The 17596-nt window shown below is 34.9% G+C and overlaps 1 protein-coding gene across 1 annotated transcript; it reads left to right on the plus strand.

The window, feature by feature from the left end:
• Positions 1-1395: 1395 nt before the first annotated feature.
• On the plus strand, positions 1396-15230 carry LOC143635389 (protein POLLEN DEFECTIVE IN GUIDANCE 1-like). Its single transcript, XM_077103241.1, has 11 exons — positions 1396-2058; positions 9281-9432; positions 9850-9953; positions 10051-10139; positions 10236-10309; positions 11145-11295; positions 11381-11548; positions 12359-12456; positions 12549-12671; positions 12746-12814; positions 14573-15230. The coding sequence occupies exons 1-11, from the start codon at positions 1563-1565 to the stop codon at positions 14771-14773; spliced, it is 1725 nt and encodes a 574-aa protein (XP_076959356.1). The 5' UTR covers positions 1396-1562; the 3' UTR covers positions 14774-15230.
• Positions 15231-17596: the final 2366 nt, after the last annotated feature.

Consider the following 17596-nt stretch of genomic DNA (forward strand, 5'->3'; position numbering starts at 1 on the left):
TGAATAAAAATCGTGTAATATGGCACGTGTAATAACTCTGATGGTTAAATAAAGTTCAACCTTCGTTTGAAATATATACCTAAATGTGATTGGCTGAAACGGCGGCTGTCACCACCCGAAAGACTTGGTCAAAGTCTTCCGCTTTTAAAGTTAAGATTTTCGGGGTGTGACAACGAAGCCCCACACGATATGCTTATTATAAAACAACCAACTGAGGTGTTAACTATCAATTTTGAAGTGAGAGCAATCAACTATTAACTTTATTACACTAAATTGATTTTCCACTTACCTTTTACTTGTCATGAGCCAACGTACAGAGATGAGGGATGATGAATTGATGAGTGGTGGTGATGAACCCTAAAATTGATCTGAATTGTCTTACCCAGAAACGGTAGTTGGTAAGAATTATTAGGGTTAAAGGCTTAACGTGTAAAGATTAAAGCGTAAAACTGTAAAATAAATATGTTGGGCTTTGGGCTGGAGTGAGCACATAACTTAACATGGGCTAAAGCATATTACATAAATAATAAAATAATATAATATTGTTGGGCTCAATAAGGCTCGCGAGCTCAAACGAGCTTTGTCTGAAAAGCTCGTGCTCGGGCTCAATAATTAAATGAGCCATAACTCAGGCTCAAGCTCGGGTTAAAAGTGGGTATATGTGGTTTTAGTTTTCGATTGGCTTACGACTCGTGCGGGCTGCACATATGTAAGGTGGTCCAGAATGGGTCCCTATTTTAATGATGTTGGTGGTTAGGGCATGGAGCGTACTCAAGTCTCGTGCACATGCTTTGTTTTGATTCTTCTTCAAATTGTCACCTCTAGCTCGTTATTGCTCTCGATATCTTTCATTTTAAGCTTCGGGACTTGCAAAACACTTAATTGACATATTAACGTTTTTATAACTAGTTTAACATCTATTCAACTTCAAAGATGAGAAATTCTACATTCAAAATCATGTGTTATTATAAATACTTACACACTCAAATACTTAATATAGAATTGGAATTGATGAATATCTAAAATAATTTATCAATAAAGATACCATGGGTGGTGTTCACTTCAATTACATATATCATTACTTAAAACAAGAATGTGTTTATGTTAAAAATACAAATATAAATAAGTCTATATGTTAGATTTTTCATTAAATAAGTGAATATAAAGTTATTCGTATAGATTAAATAACAGTGTTGTTGGCTCACGCCTATCACTGGGCCAGGTGGGGTATCGTATTAGGCCATGCTAAAAGTATCATAACAAACCAATAAAAACCGACCGACTTTGTGTAAATTCATTACCTCAACGGTAAGGACCAACAACGATCGAGTTTTACTGAGGGAATAAACATGAATTTAAATACAACCAACCAACCAACCAACCAACCAACCAACCAAAGCTACGTTTCCACAAACACATGCCTTGCACTCGTCAAACTTGAATTCCAATTAGAGATGGTCTGAATCAATGAAACCCTAAATTCCAACACTCCCGCAATCAATCAATCAATCAATGATCACTTCCTCTCAACTCTCAATCCTCTACACCTAAACCCTTAATCAATGTCCGACTTCCGATCCAAACTCTCCTTCGATGTTCTCGCCGGATTACACGACGACGCCGGAGCTTCCAATCCCGCCCGCCGGAAACGCCGGCACTCCAAGAAGAAGAAGAAGAAGAAGAAGAAGGAAGAAGAAGAAGAAGTGGGTATGAATAATAATGGACTCTTTATTAATAGTAATTGTAGGACTGTGGAATCGGTGGTCTATGAGGAGGCGTTTCTTCCGCCTGAGGAGAAGCGGGTTTATCCGGTCAGTAGGGAGGTCACGGAGTTGCGGCAGAGGTGTAGTTTTAGTAGTTTCGGTGAGGCTGTGTCTCGGATTGAGGAGAATGTCAAGGAGGTGGATGATGGTGGTGCGAGTAGAGGTGAGAGTGAGTTGATGATGAAACAGACTGCCGAGATGAATCTCAATGTGAATGGGCATCACCTTGGTAGGATGTTGGAGAAGGATAATTCCTTGGATTGGAAACAGTTGATGGCGGATAAAGATCCGAATTGTGAGCTTTCAATCTTCTATATGTTCTTTTGTTATTGATTGTGGTATTACTTGTTATGTTGTGGCTAAACTTCATACTAGTCTAGGAAAGTTGAGCTCAACCTATGCTAGATCCGGCCCTGAGTATAGTGGAAATGTATATAATGGGGACTTTTGGTTTCAGTGTTTGTAGAATTAGAAACAATTTTGAAACGATTATTGTAGGTCTCATGATTTAGGGTTAAGTATTTTATTGACATGATTGAGAAATGCAGCATTTAATGAATGGAAGATAAGATCAGGTAGTGCAGCTTAGAACTTTTAGTTTTATATTATGAGATTCAAATGTTAGTATACTAAAACAGTCCTTAATGTATGTAGTCTTGATTATGAGGATTAACACATGTTGAAATAGTTTTTTTTCAGAATGAATTAAGGTTGAAACATAAGATAAGAAACTGAGTGACAGTTGAAATTCAGTTGTATGAACATATTAGATAACTTTTGATATGAATAAACATTTGACATGATTAAATTGTTATACTTGAATGCTTGTTAATGAATCATCGAATGCTGAGCCTTAACGTTGTTTTATAGCCTTAACAGATATTTAATTGACTAATTTTAGTCAATATATAATATTCATTGTTAAGCATCAGTTATCACCAACCACCAACAGATTGATGTATGCTTGTTCTTATTTTTGTACAAAGTGGCAATTATTTACCTTCATGCTTTTCTTGATCATTGTTAATATGCTTAAAAAGTTTCTTAAATATGGATTTGATCACATCTATTAAATTATGTTCTTTTGGTTTTCTTGGAAATATACAAAGCTTTTGATTCTTTTTTTTTCTTGATTATTTGTGCTAATTCACTGCATGATTATTAACATAAAATATCTGCAGAGTCATCACCTAAATCTGTAACTTGTTGGTTCCTTTTCCTTTTACTTGTTCCACATACAATTTGTTAAGTAATTTGAAGTGGTGTCGTTAATAATGACATTTAAAGTCATTTGTGCCAGCACTTAAGGATATATATATATATATATATATATATATATAGAGAGAGAGAGAGAGAGAGAGAGAGAGAGAGGATCCTAAGAGAACTCTTTGGAAATTGAAAACTTTGAGAACCATTTTAAGCCACAAAAAACTCCTTTAAAAATTATAAAACAAAAAAAACCAAAATTTTAAAAAAGTAAAAAAAACCAAAATTTTTTATTTTTGATCCCGGTTTCATTAAAAAAACCCTAATTATACACATGTATATATTTATTTAAGTAAAAAAATCCAAAAATTTTATTTTTCATCCCGGTTTCATTAAAAAAAAACCCTAATTATACGCATATGTATATTTCTATCTAATATCAATTTACATAATGTACGCATATGTACATATGTGTATAAAGAATAACTTGTATAAAATTAAAAAATACGTATTATACATATATGTATAATTTCGCTAAACGATATTTTTTTTATTTTTATATGAAACCGGGATGAAAAATAAAAAAAATTGTTTCTTTTACTTTTTTTTATTTTCGTGTCTTTTTTGTTTTATAATTTTTTTTTACTGTTTCTAAATTTTTTTTGTGGTCCAAAATGGTTCTCAAAGTTCTCAATTTCAAAACAGTTCTCACATGATCCTAAACCTATATATATATATGTGTCAATATATACACACACACAGGGGAAAGTTAACGTACAAATGACATTAATGTGCTAATTGTGAGAATCAAGTAGAGTAATTATATATACAAGTAGAGTATTTATGTAATTATATCCTAGATAATTATGTAATTACACTATGATGTAATTACATAATTACTCTACTTGATTCTCACAATTAGCACGTTAATTATATTTGTATATGATCCAAACCCTATATATATACATATATATATATACATATTTATGTATGTATGTATGTACATATTTATGTATGTATTTACACATAGACACACATATTTGTGTACATATGTATAAAGAGAGAGACTTAACTTTGGTTTTGGTCCATGTGGTTTGGCCTTTTTAACTAGTTCAGTTCAAAAAACCTTCAACCCTTTTGAGTCATTATGGTTTCTATTTTTAACCCTTTTGTCCCTAATAATAACTCTGTTGAATTTCTATCGTTTGTTTTCAAGAAATAGCCAAAATACCCCTGTTTTTTAATTTTTTTGGACCGTATTATGATCAAACCACAGGGATGAAAAGATATATTATAAAGTTTAGGTGTTATAAACTCGGCTTCAAACGGCTTATCACAACTATGAAATCAAACGAAGATAAATCCAACGGACAACCCGGGATACAGACTCACCACCTGAATTGTAACCGAAGAGCAAAAACAAACCCGTAACAAGATACAGACTCACCACCCGTCACGAGTAGGTATCCAAAGTTCACCTCTCAAGTTGCTAAGCTTGAGATAGCAATGGAATATTTAGCCTCCCAGTGGGGAATACCAAATTAAAAACATAATAATTCTTCTCTGCCATTTCATTCATTAGGTTCAAATACAAATAGAACAAAGAAAAAGAAAACTGCCCACGTTCCTAGCTTTTAGGGAATTAAAATACTAACTACCTACTCACTAAAAATACAAGAAATAGAAACCAAATATTACGGATAATAATAATAATAATTGTTAGTTGTATTTAGTTATAATTAGGGTTTTAGCCCATATAGTTGGCTAAAGCCCATGGGCCTTTTATGGGTTAATAGCTAGGGTTTATTTGTGTATAAATAGATGTAGTTGTTTATGTATTTCTCACACCTTCAAGTAATAAACATTACTTTCACTACAACCATCTTCTTTACATGGTATCAGAGCTACGGCTCTCGATCCAAACCCTAGCCGCGATCTGACCCGAACCTGAGTCTGACCAGCCGTCACCAGCAGCCTTCAGATCTGAAACAACTGTTCACTGACAATTTCTGTTCACTGCCGGAAAGTTACTGTTCGCTGCCGGAATTACTGTTCGCTGCCGGGATTAACTGTTCACGACGAGTAACTGTTTACGCCGGAATCTGTTCCCGCCCTCCACCCGCACTTGTTACTGTTCACAGTCAATTTTCAGTTTCGTGTATCACTATGGGCGAAAATACATACATGTATACATTTACTAAAGAGGAGCATGATCTTATTCAATGGTTTCTTACCTCCCAGTTGCCTCATCCTCAAACCAGCTCGGCACATTCAGGTAAACCTTCTTGCCTTGACTTATCATGGGTGATTGATTCTGGAGCCACACATCACATGACTGGGAATCGGGGTATTTTTTCTAGTCTTCAAAATGTTTCCCATGCACCGGTACGTCTTGCCGATGGATCTTCATGTCCCGTTCTCGGCATAGGATTCATCAGTAACTCGGAAAACCTAAAACTGTCTTCTATCCTATTTGTTCCTAAATTTCCTACCAGTCTTTGTTCAGTGAGTCAGATTACCAAACAAAACAACTGTTCTGTGACCTTTTACCCAACTCACTGCGTTTTTCATGAACTAGGAACAAATCGGGTAATTGGTACTGGTTTTGAATCAGGAGGTCTCTATCGTATATCCCCGTTTTCGCATCCTGTAGCAAACTTATGTGATTCTGCTGTCAGGGAGGCTCACTGTCGGTTAGGTCATCCCTCTACAGCGGTTCTGAGGCAAATGCGACCAGATTTACCACTTTCGTCTTTTAATTTTCATTGTGAGTCGTGTCAACTTGGTAAACATACCAGGCGTCCCTATACCCCTAGGGTGCCCAATCGAGTCAGTTCTTGTTTTGAACTGTTGCATTCTGATGTATGGGGTCCTTGCCCTATCAAATCTACGTTGGGTTTTGAATATTTTATTACCTTTATTGATGACTATTCTCGCACTACTTGGGTTTATTTGTTGAAATCTCGTAGTGAGGTATTTTCCATATTTCGAGAATTTAATGCTTATGTTCAAAACCAATTTAACACCACCATTAAAACTTTACGATCTGATAATGCTAAAGAATATTTTTCCACCGACTTTTCTTCATACTTAAAAACCAACGGCATTATTCATGAATCATCGTGTGCTTATACATCTCAACAAAATGGTGTGTCCGAACGCAAAAATCGTCACATATTGGATGTTGCTCGCACAATCATGATCCAATCACGTGTTCCTCATCGTTTTTGGGGAGATGTCGTTCTCACTGCCACATATCTGATTAACCGCATGCCCTCAACCGTTCTTCATGGTAAAACACCGTTTTCTGTACTATTTCCCAACGATGATCCATTTCCTCTCGCACCTAAAGTATTTGGTTGCGTAGCCTTTGTTCATGACCATAGTCCAAAAACCATCAAACTTGATCCTCGAGCCATTCGTTGTGTCTTTCTTGGTTACTCACGGGTTCAAAAAGGGTATCGATGCTATAGCCCATCACTTCACCGATACTTTACCAGTGCCGATGTCACTTTTCACGAGTCTCCTTACTTTCATGAGTGTTCCACTCCTGTTTCTGACCCGTTTCCCGACCTCGATATACCCACATCTCCCTTCATCCCCACCATTCCTGTGTCAATTCCTTTTACCGATTCAATCTCTACTGATTCTGACCCATCGACAGAATCTCCGCCACTGCTTTTCACATATGCTAGGCGGGGTAGGGGTCAAACATCAGCGACTCTTGATTCACACCCTGGCCACGACCCCGAAATACCCTCCGATACTCCGTCTACATCTGAGCAATCCACACCTCTCACTAATACATCCTTACCCGATCCAACAACCTCTGATACTCCCGTTTATGATCCTCCTGGTGCCCCACTTCCCGATATACCTATTTCCTTTCGCAAGGAACCCCGGAAATGTACTCGTTACCCAATTCAGGACTATGTTGCCTACACCCACCTATCTCCTGAATCTCATGCGTACACAACTACCCTTGATTCCTACCCGATTCCCAATAATGTGACGAGCGCTCTCGCTCACCCAGGATGGAGACAGGCTATGGAAGATGAAATTGGGGCTCTAAAGTCCAATCATACATGGGATCTTGAAACACTTCCTAAAGGGAAGCGTATTGTTGGTTGTCGTTGGGTGTTTACGGTTAAACTACACCCGGATGGCTCCTTACACCGCTTAAAGGCTCGGTTGGTTGCAAAAGGGTATTCTCAGGCATATGGCACTGATTACGAAGAAACCTTCTCTCCGGTTGCTAAAATGCCATCTGTCCGTATTTGTATCGCTCTTGCTGCCATTAATCATTGGCCGCTCCACCAACTTGATGTCAAGAACGCCTTTCTTAATGGTGTTCTTGAGGAGGAGGTATATATGGAGCAGCCTCCAGGGTTCGTTGTTGAGGAGGAGGCCTCGAAAGTTTGCAGGCTACGTCGTTCTCTATATGGTCTTAAACAGTCTCCCAGGGCATGGTTTGGTCGATTCTCTAGTGTTATGGGACAGTTTGGGATGACTCGGAGTGCCTACGATCACTCTGTCTTCTTTAGACACCAGAAACGAAAGAGGATTATCGTAGTTGTTTATGTGGATGACATTATTATCACAGGTGATGACGAGGTTGGGATTATTGAACTCAAGCAGTTTCTTCAGTCTCAGTTTCAGGTCAGCGACTTAGGTCGATTGAGGTATTTCCTTGGCATAGAAGTATCCCGCTCTCCACAAGGAATACTTCTCTCCCAACGAAAGTATGTTCTTGATATGTTAACTGAATGTGGCTTACTGGGTTGTAAACCTGTTGATACCCCAATGCTTCCTACAAAGAAACTCCTCCCAAAGGAAGGAGATCCAATGAAAGATCCTGAGCTATACAGACGGTTGGTTGATAAACTTAATTATTTAACCGTCACACGACCGGATATCTCCTTTACTGTCAGTGTTCTGAGCCAATTTATGGCTACACCATACACCGGTCACTGGGATGCTGCCCTTCGTATCTTAAGAGCTCACCTGGCTTGGGTATATTATACTCCGATCAGGGTCATTGTCGTGTAGGTGCCTTCACGGAAGAAGGAGATGGTCGGATATCAGGGTTCTTAGATGCAGATTGGGCAGGTTGTCCGATTTCTCGACGATCTACCACCGGATATTGTGTGTTTCTTGGAGGAAATCTTGTATCATGGAAGAGTAAGAAGCAACACACGGTTTCCCGGTCGAGTGCCGAATCGGAGTATAGAGCCATGGCAGATGTAACATCAGAGATGAAATGGGTTCGTCGTCTTCTCAGAGAGCTCGGGGTTGTTTCTAATGACTTGATGAGGTTATACTGTGATAGTCAGTCAGCCATTCACATAGCCAAGAATCAAGTATTTCATGAGAGGACAAAACATATTGAGGTCGACTGCCACCTTATCAGAGATCGAGTAGTAGGCACACAAACTGATCCTCCTTCCATTCAACAAGTTCATGTGAAGACAAATTTTCAGCTAGCAGACATTCTAACTAAACCGCTCCGGAAAGCTCAGATAGATTTTATTTGTAACAAGTTGGGCATGATTAACATCTATGCTCCAACTTGAGGAGGAGTGTTAGTTGTATTTAGTTATAATTAGGGTTTTAGCCCATATAGTTGGCTAAAGCCCATGGGCCTTTTATGGGTTGATAGCTAGGGTTTATTTGTGTATAAATAGATGTAGTTGTTTATGTATTTCTCACACCTTCAAGTAATAAACATTACTTTCACTACAACCATCTTCTTTACAATAATAATAATAATAATAATAATAAAACTGAAAATACAAACTAATTGAAAATATGAATTTTGGGCAATTATGGAAACGTGGGATGCAACTGCATGAGTTTGTGTTCTTAACCACTTTTGCATGTGTACAATCCAACCCGGCTGATTCAAGTCGTGGACCCGTTTTCTGCTGACCCGGATAACCCATCTTCAGTGATATAGTGATTGGCTAGTGACCCACCGGCTCTCGAATTTGATTCCCCTATGAGGTTGCTATCATTAGGGATTTGGTCATTTCAATTAATTCCGTTCAAAAGATTTTAATAAACATGGGTACACTGGTCATTTCTTGAAAACTAACAGAAAAAAATTCCAACGGAATTAGTATTAGGGATGAAAAGGTTAAAGAATGAACCACAGTCATTAGAGGGTTAAGGTTTCAGTTTTGGACTTAACTAGTTAATATGGACAGACAACGGGGATGAAAACAGAATTTAACCCAACGAGTTTATTGAACACCAAATGGTAGTACTTTTGTTTTCTTCCTCTCACAGCAATGCTGCTATATTTGTTTCAGACAACTATTTGTTAGAGAGGTCACCAGTTAAATACTTTATCGAAGAAATGCATGGTGGGAATTCACTACGGACAACAACCATCTTAGCCAATGAGAAAGACCGTGAAAGAGTGTATGATACTATTTTTCGCATGCCATGGCGTTGTGAATTGGTAATATAACTTTCTTTAACCTTTGTAAACACATGCACACACACACACGTATATGCATATATAATATTATCAAAGGGTTGTTTTGTAATTTATTATATGCAGTTTTTTGATTATATATATGTAAATTGGTTTTTTACACATCTAAATTGTATATTTCACATTTACACGTATATGTAACGTGGTTATTACACATATGTAAACTTGCGATTACATATACGTAATCATAAAATTACATACAATAAAAGATAAAACTACCTAAATCTACCCTAAAAATAAATAAATAAAAAGATTGGTTGTTAGGAGTTCTTAAACTTCTTAAAATTTTTAAAGTTCTGTAAAGAACTTAAGTATGTAAACATATATATGTCACGCACATACTTACATGTTTCTAGGTGACATGTGCATTTTCTTTTGCAGGTCATAGATGTTGGCTTCTTTGTCTGCTTGGATTCATTTCTTTCACTGTTAACAATCATGCCAATTAGGCTTCTAACTACCTGTTGGAGGCTTGTAAAAACAAGGTGTATTCTATATCTCCAATCAATCAATGCTTTAGAAAATAAAGAGAAATATTAAATGGTTGTGAAGATACATATTAAATTTTTATGGTTGTAACAGGCAATTGAAGATGCTTTCAGCAGCAGAGCTTTCTGACTTCGGCTGTTTTCTTATGTTAATTTCTGGAATTATATTATTACAACAAACAGGTTTAGTAAGGGAATCTTTCCCTTAATCAATCCTTTCAATTTACACTAGTTTTGTTCATTCCTAATATTATATTATATCGTGCTTTTCCCTTCTAGATATCAGCTTGATTTATCACATGATTCGAGGTCAAGGAACAATCAAACTCTATGTGGTGTACAATGTATTGGAGGTGAGAATATGATAAATATCATAATTTACAGCATTTTGATTATGAATCTCTCATAATAGAGGACAATTTTGTACTTGTTTACAGAATAAAATAACAAAAAGAAACGTGAACATCTAAAGAAAACAAACTATGTAATATGTAGGGTATGCACAAAACTGAAATAAGCGAACCATAAACAGAATAACCGACATAACTGAACCTAGTCAGTAACTGACAGTTTGGTTTTATGTTTTTTTAAAAACTGATTTTTTGGTCCGATTCTGGTTTTTTTATCAACTGAAAGCTGGAACAACCGAACCGAACTCAAAAGCTGAAAAATCAAAAATATTTTAACCCTAAATGGTAAAACCAAAGAAACTGAAACAGATTGGTTTTCAAAAGTTTCAAGCCCAAATTCATTATTCTCTGCCAATTTTTTTCAGCACAAAAATTTTAAGCCCAAATGGTAAATCTGAAAAATACCGATTTCAGAAGTTTAAGGCCCAAAATTTATTATTTTGTACCATTTGTTTTGGCACAATGTTTTCAAGACCAAATGGTATAACCGGAATAAAATGGTTTTTTAAAGCTTCTGGCCCAGATTCATTAGTTTGGGCCAAAATTTTGAAGCCCAAATGGTTAATCGAAACAGAACGGTTTTCAGAAACCAAAAAAGAATAAAAGTTTTTAGTTTGGTCTGAGCCAAAAACAAACCCAAACCGACCCCTAATATTACGGAACTAAACCTTGTTTGTCATGTTCCGTCGGCCAACCCATAATTAACTCCCTTTTCTAAAACAAGACCAAAATGTCATTTTTGGTTCCAATAATACCAACATAAAAGTTGCCATTGCAGATATTTGATAAATTATGCCAAAATTTTGGTGGAGATGTGTTGCAAACATTATTCAACACTGCTGATGGATTAGCAAATTGTTCACCCGAACACACAAGATGCATGCTATGGAGGTTCATCTCTGATGAAGTTTTAGCTGTGGCTTCATCAAATATCCTTTTTTATGTGATTATATTTGTATATTAACATGCATTTGGCCTCAAATAACATGCTTTTGTTTCCTTAACACTTTGTACTAATTCATTCGTTCATCTTGTTAGCTCAGGCTATCACTCTGTCCACTTGTATAGTTGCACACAACAATGCATTGTTTGCATTGCTGGTTTCAAATAATTTTTCAGAGATTAAAAGCAATGTTTTCAAACGTTTCAGCAAGGATAATATACAGAGTTTGGTGTATTTCGGTGAGTCTCTATACAGCTTCTTCACTTTCTTTCACTTGAAATTATTAATTTTTGTAAACTACGGTTTTAGTCCGTGTGCTTTGGTTAAATAAACCATTTTAGTTCAATAGTTCTAATTTGACGTTTTTAGTAACTGTGACTTAAGTTTCGGCTCAATTAATTACTGTTTGCTAACTCCATCCAAATATTGTGTTAACCTATTTGAAGAGACAACAATGCCCCTAAAGTGTAATTAATTACATAAATGTTTTCATGTAAAATTGGGTCGATTTTGTCTTTTCACAAACGTCAACAGAAAATATTGATGGAGTTAGTGGGCTGGAGTTAATTGAGACAAAATTGAAACCACAGTAACTAAAGAAGTCAAATTAGAACTGTTCGACTAAAATAGTTACTTTGACCAAACGATATCTATTAGTGAATATTGTTTGATGTTTATTTTAAGAGTTAAATAGTCAAATTAGAACTATAGGAATAGGACTAAAATAGTTATTTTAACCAAGCTGCAAACACCCAGTAATCTGCTCTATTAGTTGATATTGTTTGATGTTTGTTTTAAGAGTTAAATACGGTATTAGTTCATGTGGTATCAAAAAAATAGCTATTTTAGTCTTAGTTGTTGAACAACTAAGACAGTTCTTTTTAGTCCATTCATTCATCTATGTCTCCGTCAACTCCATGTTTTTAACTTTGTTAAATATAAGGACATTTTAGTTTTTTTAATCTTAGGTACATGTATTAATGTATGTGGTACGTAGAACCAATTAAAAAGAAACTTAAGTATTTATAAATTTTGCTGCATTGTTGCAGATTCAGTGGAGCGGTTCCATATTGCATCATTTCTAATTTTTGTCTTGGCTCAGAACATTCTAGAAGCCGAAGGCCCGTGGTTTGAAAATTTTCTTTATGTAAGTTTGTTTTCCTTATTGGAACAATAACATTTTTCTTTCTCACTTATTGTTTTATTTTTGTCTAAATTCTTACACTTTGGATTTTGCAGAATGCTCTTGTGGTATACTTATGTGAATTGATGATTGATATAATTAAACATTCTTTCGTTGCTAAATTCAACGAAATAAAGCCTATAGTATATTCTGAGTTTCTTGAAGACCTTTGCAAACAGGTAACCTTTTATTATGTTTTCTTTTATATCATATCATTATAATGCACTCGTATTAATACATTGTTATAAAACAGACTCTAAACATTCAACCAGAGAATCCAAAGAAAGCCCTTACGTTTGTTCCTCTGGCACCAGCTTCTGTGGTACGTATAATGTATTTGTTAATGGTCAGAGCAACTAAGGGTGTACCAAGCTCGGGCTCGGTTGGTTTATTATTTATGTAGTTATTTCATTTATCTATATATAGTTATTTTCTTATATATTTACACTTTTTTTTATAAAAAATAATATATATTATTTAATATATTTATTATACTTTTATATATAGTATTAATTATTATGAATAAAAAAACGTATCCAGTAAAACTCCACTCATAGCGGTGGTCAGGGAATTATCATGTATATTAGGGGTGTGCATGAAACCAAAATAACTGACCCGTAACCGAAATAACCAAACCCAACCTCAATCGACAGTTTGGTTTTATGTTTTTTTTAAAACTGAGCTTACGGTTCGGTTTCGGTTTCGCATGTACCTAAGAAACCGAACCCTTGAAACCAAAAAAACCGCCTTTTGTTGTTGAATATATGGATTGAAATTATTATTTTTGAATGTTAAGTATTTTATAAAATATTAATAAATGGTGTGGTCTAAATTGTTTAGGTCTAAATGGTTTTTAATAAATTAATCATTAATAAAAAAATTAGGCACAAAGTTTCAGGCCCAAATTATTTCTTTTGACCTTTTTTTTACCCAAAAATTTTAAGCCCTAACGATAAAACCAAAAAACTGAAACCATACCAAACCCATTGTGAAAATGAAAACTGATAAAATCGAATGGTTTTCAAATACTCACAAACCGATACTATTCAATTATCAACGACGAATTAATTTAATAGCTCAGATAATTGTCAGTTTGTGGTTTGGTTTGAGCTATGCAGTCGATGTATCACCAATATATCGGCTATCGGCTCCCATGTGGAATATCGGTCAAAATATCGATAATATCTGCTAGATTGACCGATGTATCACTGATATTCCGATATCAGTGTTTTAAGTTTTAGTTGTCAATTTTTGGTGTTAATGTTAGTGTTTTAAGTCTTAATCAGTTCCTACTTGCTACAATTGTTAGTGTTTTGCAAGTTGCGAAAGGTTAATTTATTAATGGTAAGATAGTATAATGAATTGTTATGTGTTAAATTGCTATGTATATAAATTCTACATGATCTTAGAATTAACAATATCCCACCGCAATAACTAATATCTCAAATATCGGTCCTTGACCGATATCCGATATTTTTCCGCATTAACAGCAACTTAGAGCCCATAATAGACCCATGCACACCTAAATTACTTAATATATTAAATTTAAATTATATAAAAAAAGTTTTGTTTAGCTCGTGAGCTTAGTGAAGCTTGATAGGCAAAGCTTGCGCTCGAGCTTGGTCATTAAAAGAGTTCAAATACAAGCTTGAGCTTGTAAGCTTCGGTTGATTCAAGCTTTTAGCGAGCCGATTTCAAGTAGCTCACGAGTGACTCAGCTCGTTTACACTCTAGTCTCAAATGTATTTAGTCAAATGGTTACACTGTACTACTCGTCAACTTTCACATGGTAGAAATGCAGCATGGCATTTACTGGCAAGATGGGTGGGTCAGACGGACATTGTAGCCGGTCAAAACGGGCCTGGCTGACCCACAAAATTTTTTATTCTTTATTTATCTCTGATGTGTTATAATTACAAAAACTATATTATTACAAAATTTGAACAAAATGAATTAGTTTATATCCACAAAAGCTCAATTTGGGGGACTTTGGATATATTTGAAACAAAATTTAACCCGAATCAACTCATATGTCCTTTGTAAATGTTTATAAAACAATATAATATCATGTTTCTATTAGGTGATTCGAGTATTGAGTCCAGTTTATGCTGCACATCTTCCCGGAGGGCCCACTCTTTGGAGACTTTTGTGGATATTAAAACTGTCGGTCATGAGTTTTGTGATGCTTACAACGTTAAAAGTGATGGTTGGTATGGGTCTTCGTAAACATGCTACTTGGTATATTAAAAGGTGCCAAAGAAGGAAACTTCATTCGGATTAACAGTCACCACACTGGGTACATAACTTTCACGTGAAGTTAGCCTCAACCGCAACCTCGAAGACTCAAGATTGCAATACGCAAAAAATGCATCATCTGAAAGTGTTCAATGGAGCATTCGGTTTTTAATAAGTATGAGGCCGTTACCGTATACACACAAAGTATACATCACTTCTACCCTTTTTTTACCCTAACCTGACTAAATTATTGGTGGTTGATGATTATCAAATCTCAATTTTGGTTCTTGTAGGAAAAAAAAGATATATTTGTCTCATTTATGCATGTTATCTACCCCAGTTTAATACTAGTATATATTAATTGGTTAGTAATGGTGTCTGAAGAGTCCATATGGTTATGGTTCCAGTTGAATTTGTGTTACTTAGGTGTCCTTTGAGTTATGTTTGTCAGTTGGATTGTATAAAGTATCTAAAGTTAATAGGAGAGATGATCAAATGAGGCACAAGCGTTGAATGTCGTATGAGGGTGTTCAAAAATTACACAAAAGTTTCTTGAATTATAGTTTTCGAAATCACATGTAAGATCAAGTTACCAAGCATTTTTAGCTCATTCTTTTACCTTATCTATATAATTATTAATTATATACTTAAAATAACTGTTTTTTTAATTTTTATTTTTAATTAAATAATATTTTTTTATACTTAAGTCATTATCTTCTCTCTATCTTTTACTTACAACCACTTTCATACAATATTAAAAATTTATACAAGGTAAAAAGTTAATTTAAATTTAGTTTTTTCATATAACATTTTCTTTCTTTGCTACTTACACATACTCATAACCATACTATATAATTCACAAACCTACTCACATAATTAAAGGGCTGCAAATAATCTAATTAACCTCCTAAAGATGCTTCAATGTAGATCATATATTAACCGAAACTATATTAGTCTAATAGCCATCAAATTTGTTCTTGAAGCATTCAACCAATTTCATTTGCATGCATGTTCGGTTCTGATATCAAACATAGGAGTAAATCCCAAACACCGCCTTAAATTTTATGGGATAATATCTTTTTATTTAAATCAGAAACAATAAAAGGACTTTTTAAGAGTCTGGCGAGGTAATTCAAGTTGACATTTGTACATAAGAGATTAATCTCGCAACTGATAGACCCTTAAGTAAGACTCCAAACAACATAAATGAGAGAGAACATGACATTGATGGAAATTATCTATATTTTTATTCATACTAAAAACAAATACAAACAACCTAAAATAGCCACTTACCTACTACATGCTAATAGGATTCTAAATAAACTAATCACTATGAATATTAAACTACATATTATTAACTTATAGGCCCATTATTAATGAACTAAAATAAAGTAGTAAATAAAAATTGATAATTAAATAAAAACATGCACTTATCAAGTGAATTCTTGAAAAGCAAAGCCATTGGAAAAGAGACTACTGAGGAAAAAATTTGTTGGATATTAGTGCCGAATCAAGAAAATGCATAAATGTTATTATTGATATATGATTTCAAGGTTAGGTTAAAATACAGAGAGATAAAAATGAAAAGAATAAGTAAAATTGGTTTTTATTGGTCCCAACTATTTTATTATTGCCGCCGCCGGTCCCAACTATCATTTTGGTTGGCAACAGTCCCAACTTTCACATACGTTGAATCCACCAGTCCGCGACTAACGGAGTACTAACTCCGTTAGGTAAAAGCTGATGTGCTGTCCCAGTTGTCAAAATCAGATGACATGAGCATCCTACGTGGACCGGCTGTGTATTATACATACTCCCCAAATCCCCAACGTTCGAATACATCAAAATCCCCAAATTACACTAAAGCCCTAATTGAATCAATTTCACTCTCAAGCCTTAATCACACTAAAATTTGATCGCAATGAGCTCATTATCATCTTGTACATCTGCTCATAAGAAAAACCCTAAAATTTTGAAACTTGATTTACATGGAAATGTCTATTGCAAACACGATTTAATTTCAATTCATAGGATTGCTGGTCACAGAAGTTCTCAAAATGGGGATGAATTCTACAGTTGCCCTTTATGGCCTGTAAGTACATTATTTAGTTTTCAGGTTTAATTTTGCAAATTGTTTCTTTGTGGTTAGAATCAACACTACAAATTCTTTCTTTGTGGCTAGAATCAAGACTGCATATTCTTAATGTGGAAAGAAGATTATGATGACCTCCTAAAGAAATGCAGTTCAAGAAAAGATCAAGAAATAAAAGAGATGCAAAAAATTAAAAGTTAGAGTACATGATGTTAGAAAAAGAGAACAAGAATTTGAAGCTTCAACTCTCAATGAAAAAGTCCAGTTGGAAGAGTAATAGTATTTTAGGTTTAGCAATTGTTGTCATAGCACTTTGGTGGATTTTATTTGTGTGAAAACTTTGTGTTGGTTAAACAACATGGTGTATGGAATGCAATATGTTTCCTTGGGACCCCTTGGCTATCAAGAATATGTTGTTATGTAATCTGTTAATGTCAATGTGTGAAAATATGTTAATGTTAATGTTGTTATGTAATCTATTAATGTTAATGGATATATGGATACAAGAACATGGTCTATCTGCACATGGTGTATATGCACATATGGACTTTCATTGTTTGACCAAAATGACATACTTATCAATAATCACATGATATCTGCACCATATTGACCAATTACCAAAATGACCAAAATAAAAGACTATGCATATTGACCGAATGAAAACATTGACTCTATATCAGATTGACCAAATGAACAGATTTATTGCCCAGATTGATGACTTTCACGTAGCTTTCTCCTTGCCTTTGACCTTTGTGTTTCCTCTTGTCCTCTTAGAAC

This window comes from Bidens hawaiensis, unplaced genomic scaffold (genome assembly GCF_021521415.1).
Source record: "Bidens hawaiensis isolate Kalapana, Puna unplaced genomic scaffold, B.hawaiensis_p1.1 tig00007460_1, whole genome shotgun sequence".
In the NCBI taxonomy this organism is placed as follows: Eukaryota; Viridiplantae; Streptophyta; class Magnoliopsida; order Asterales; family Asteraceae; genus Bidens; species Bidens hawaiensis.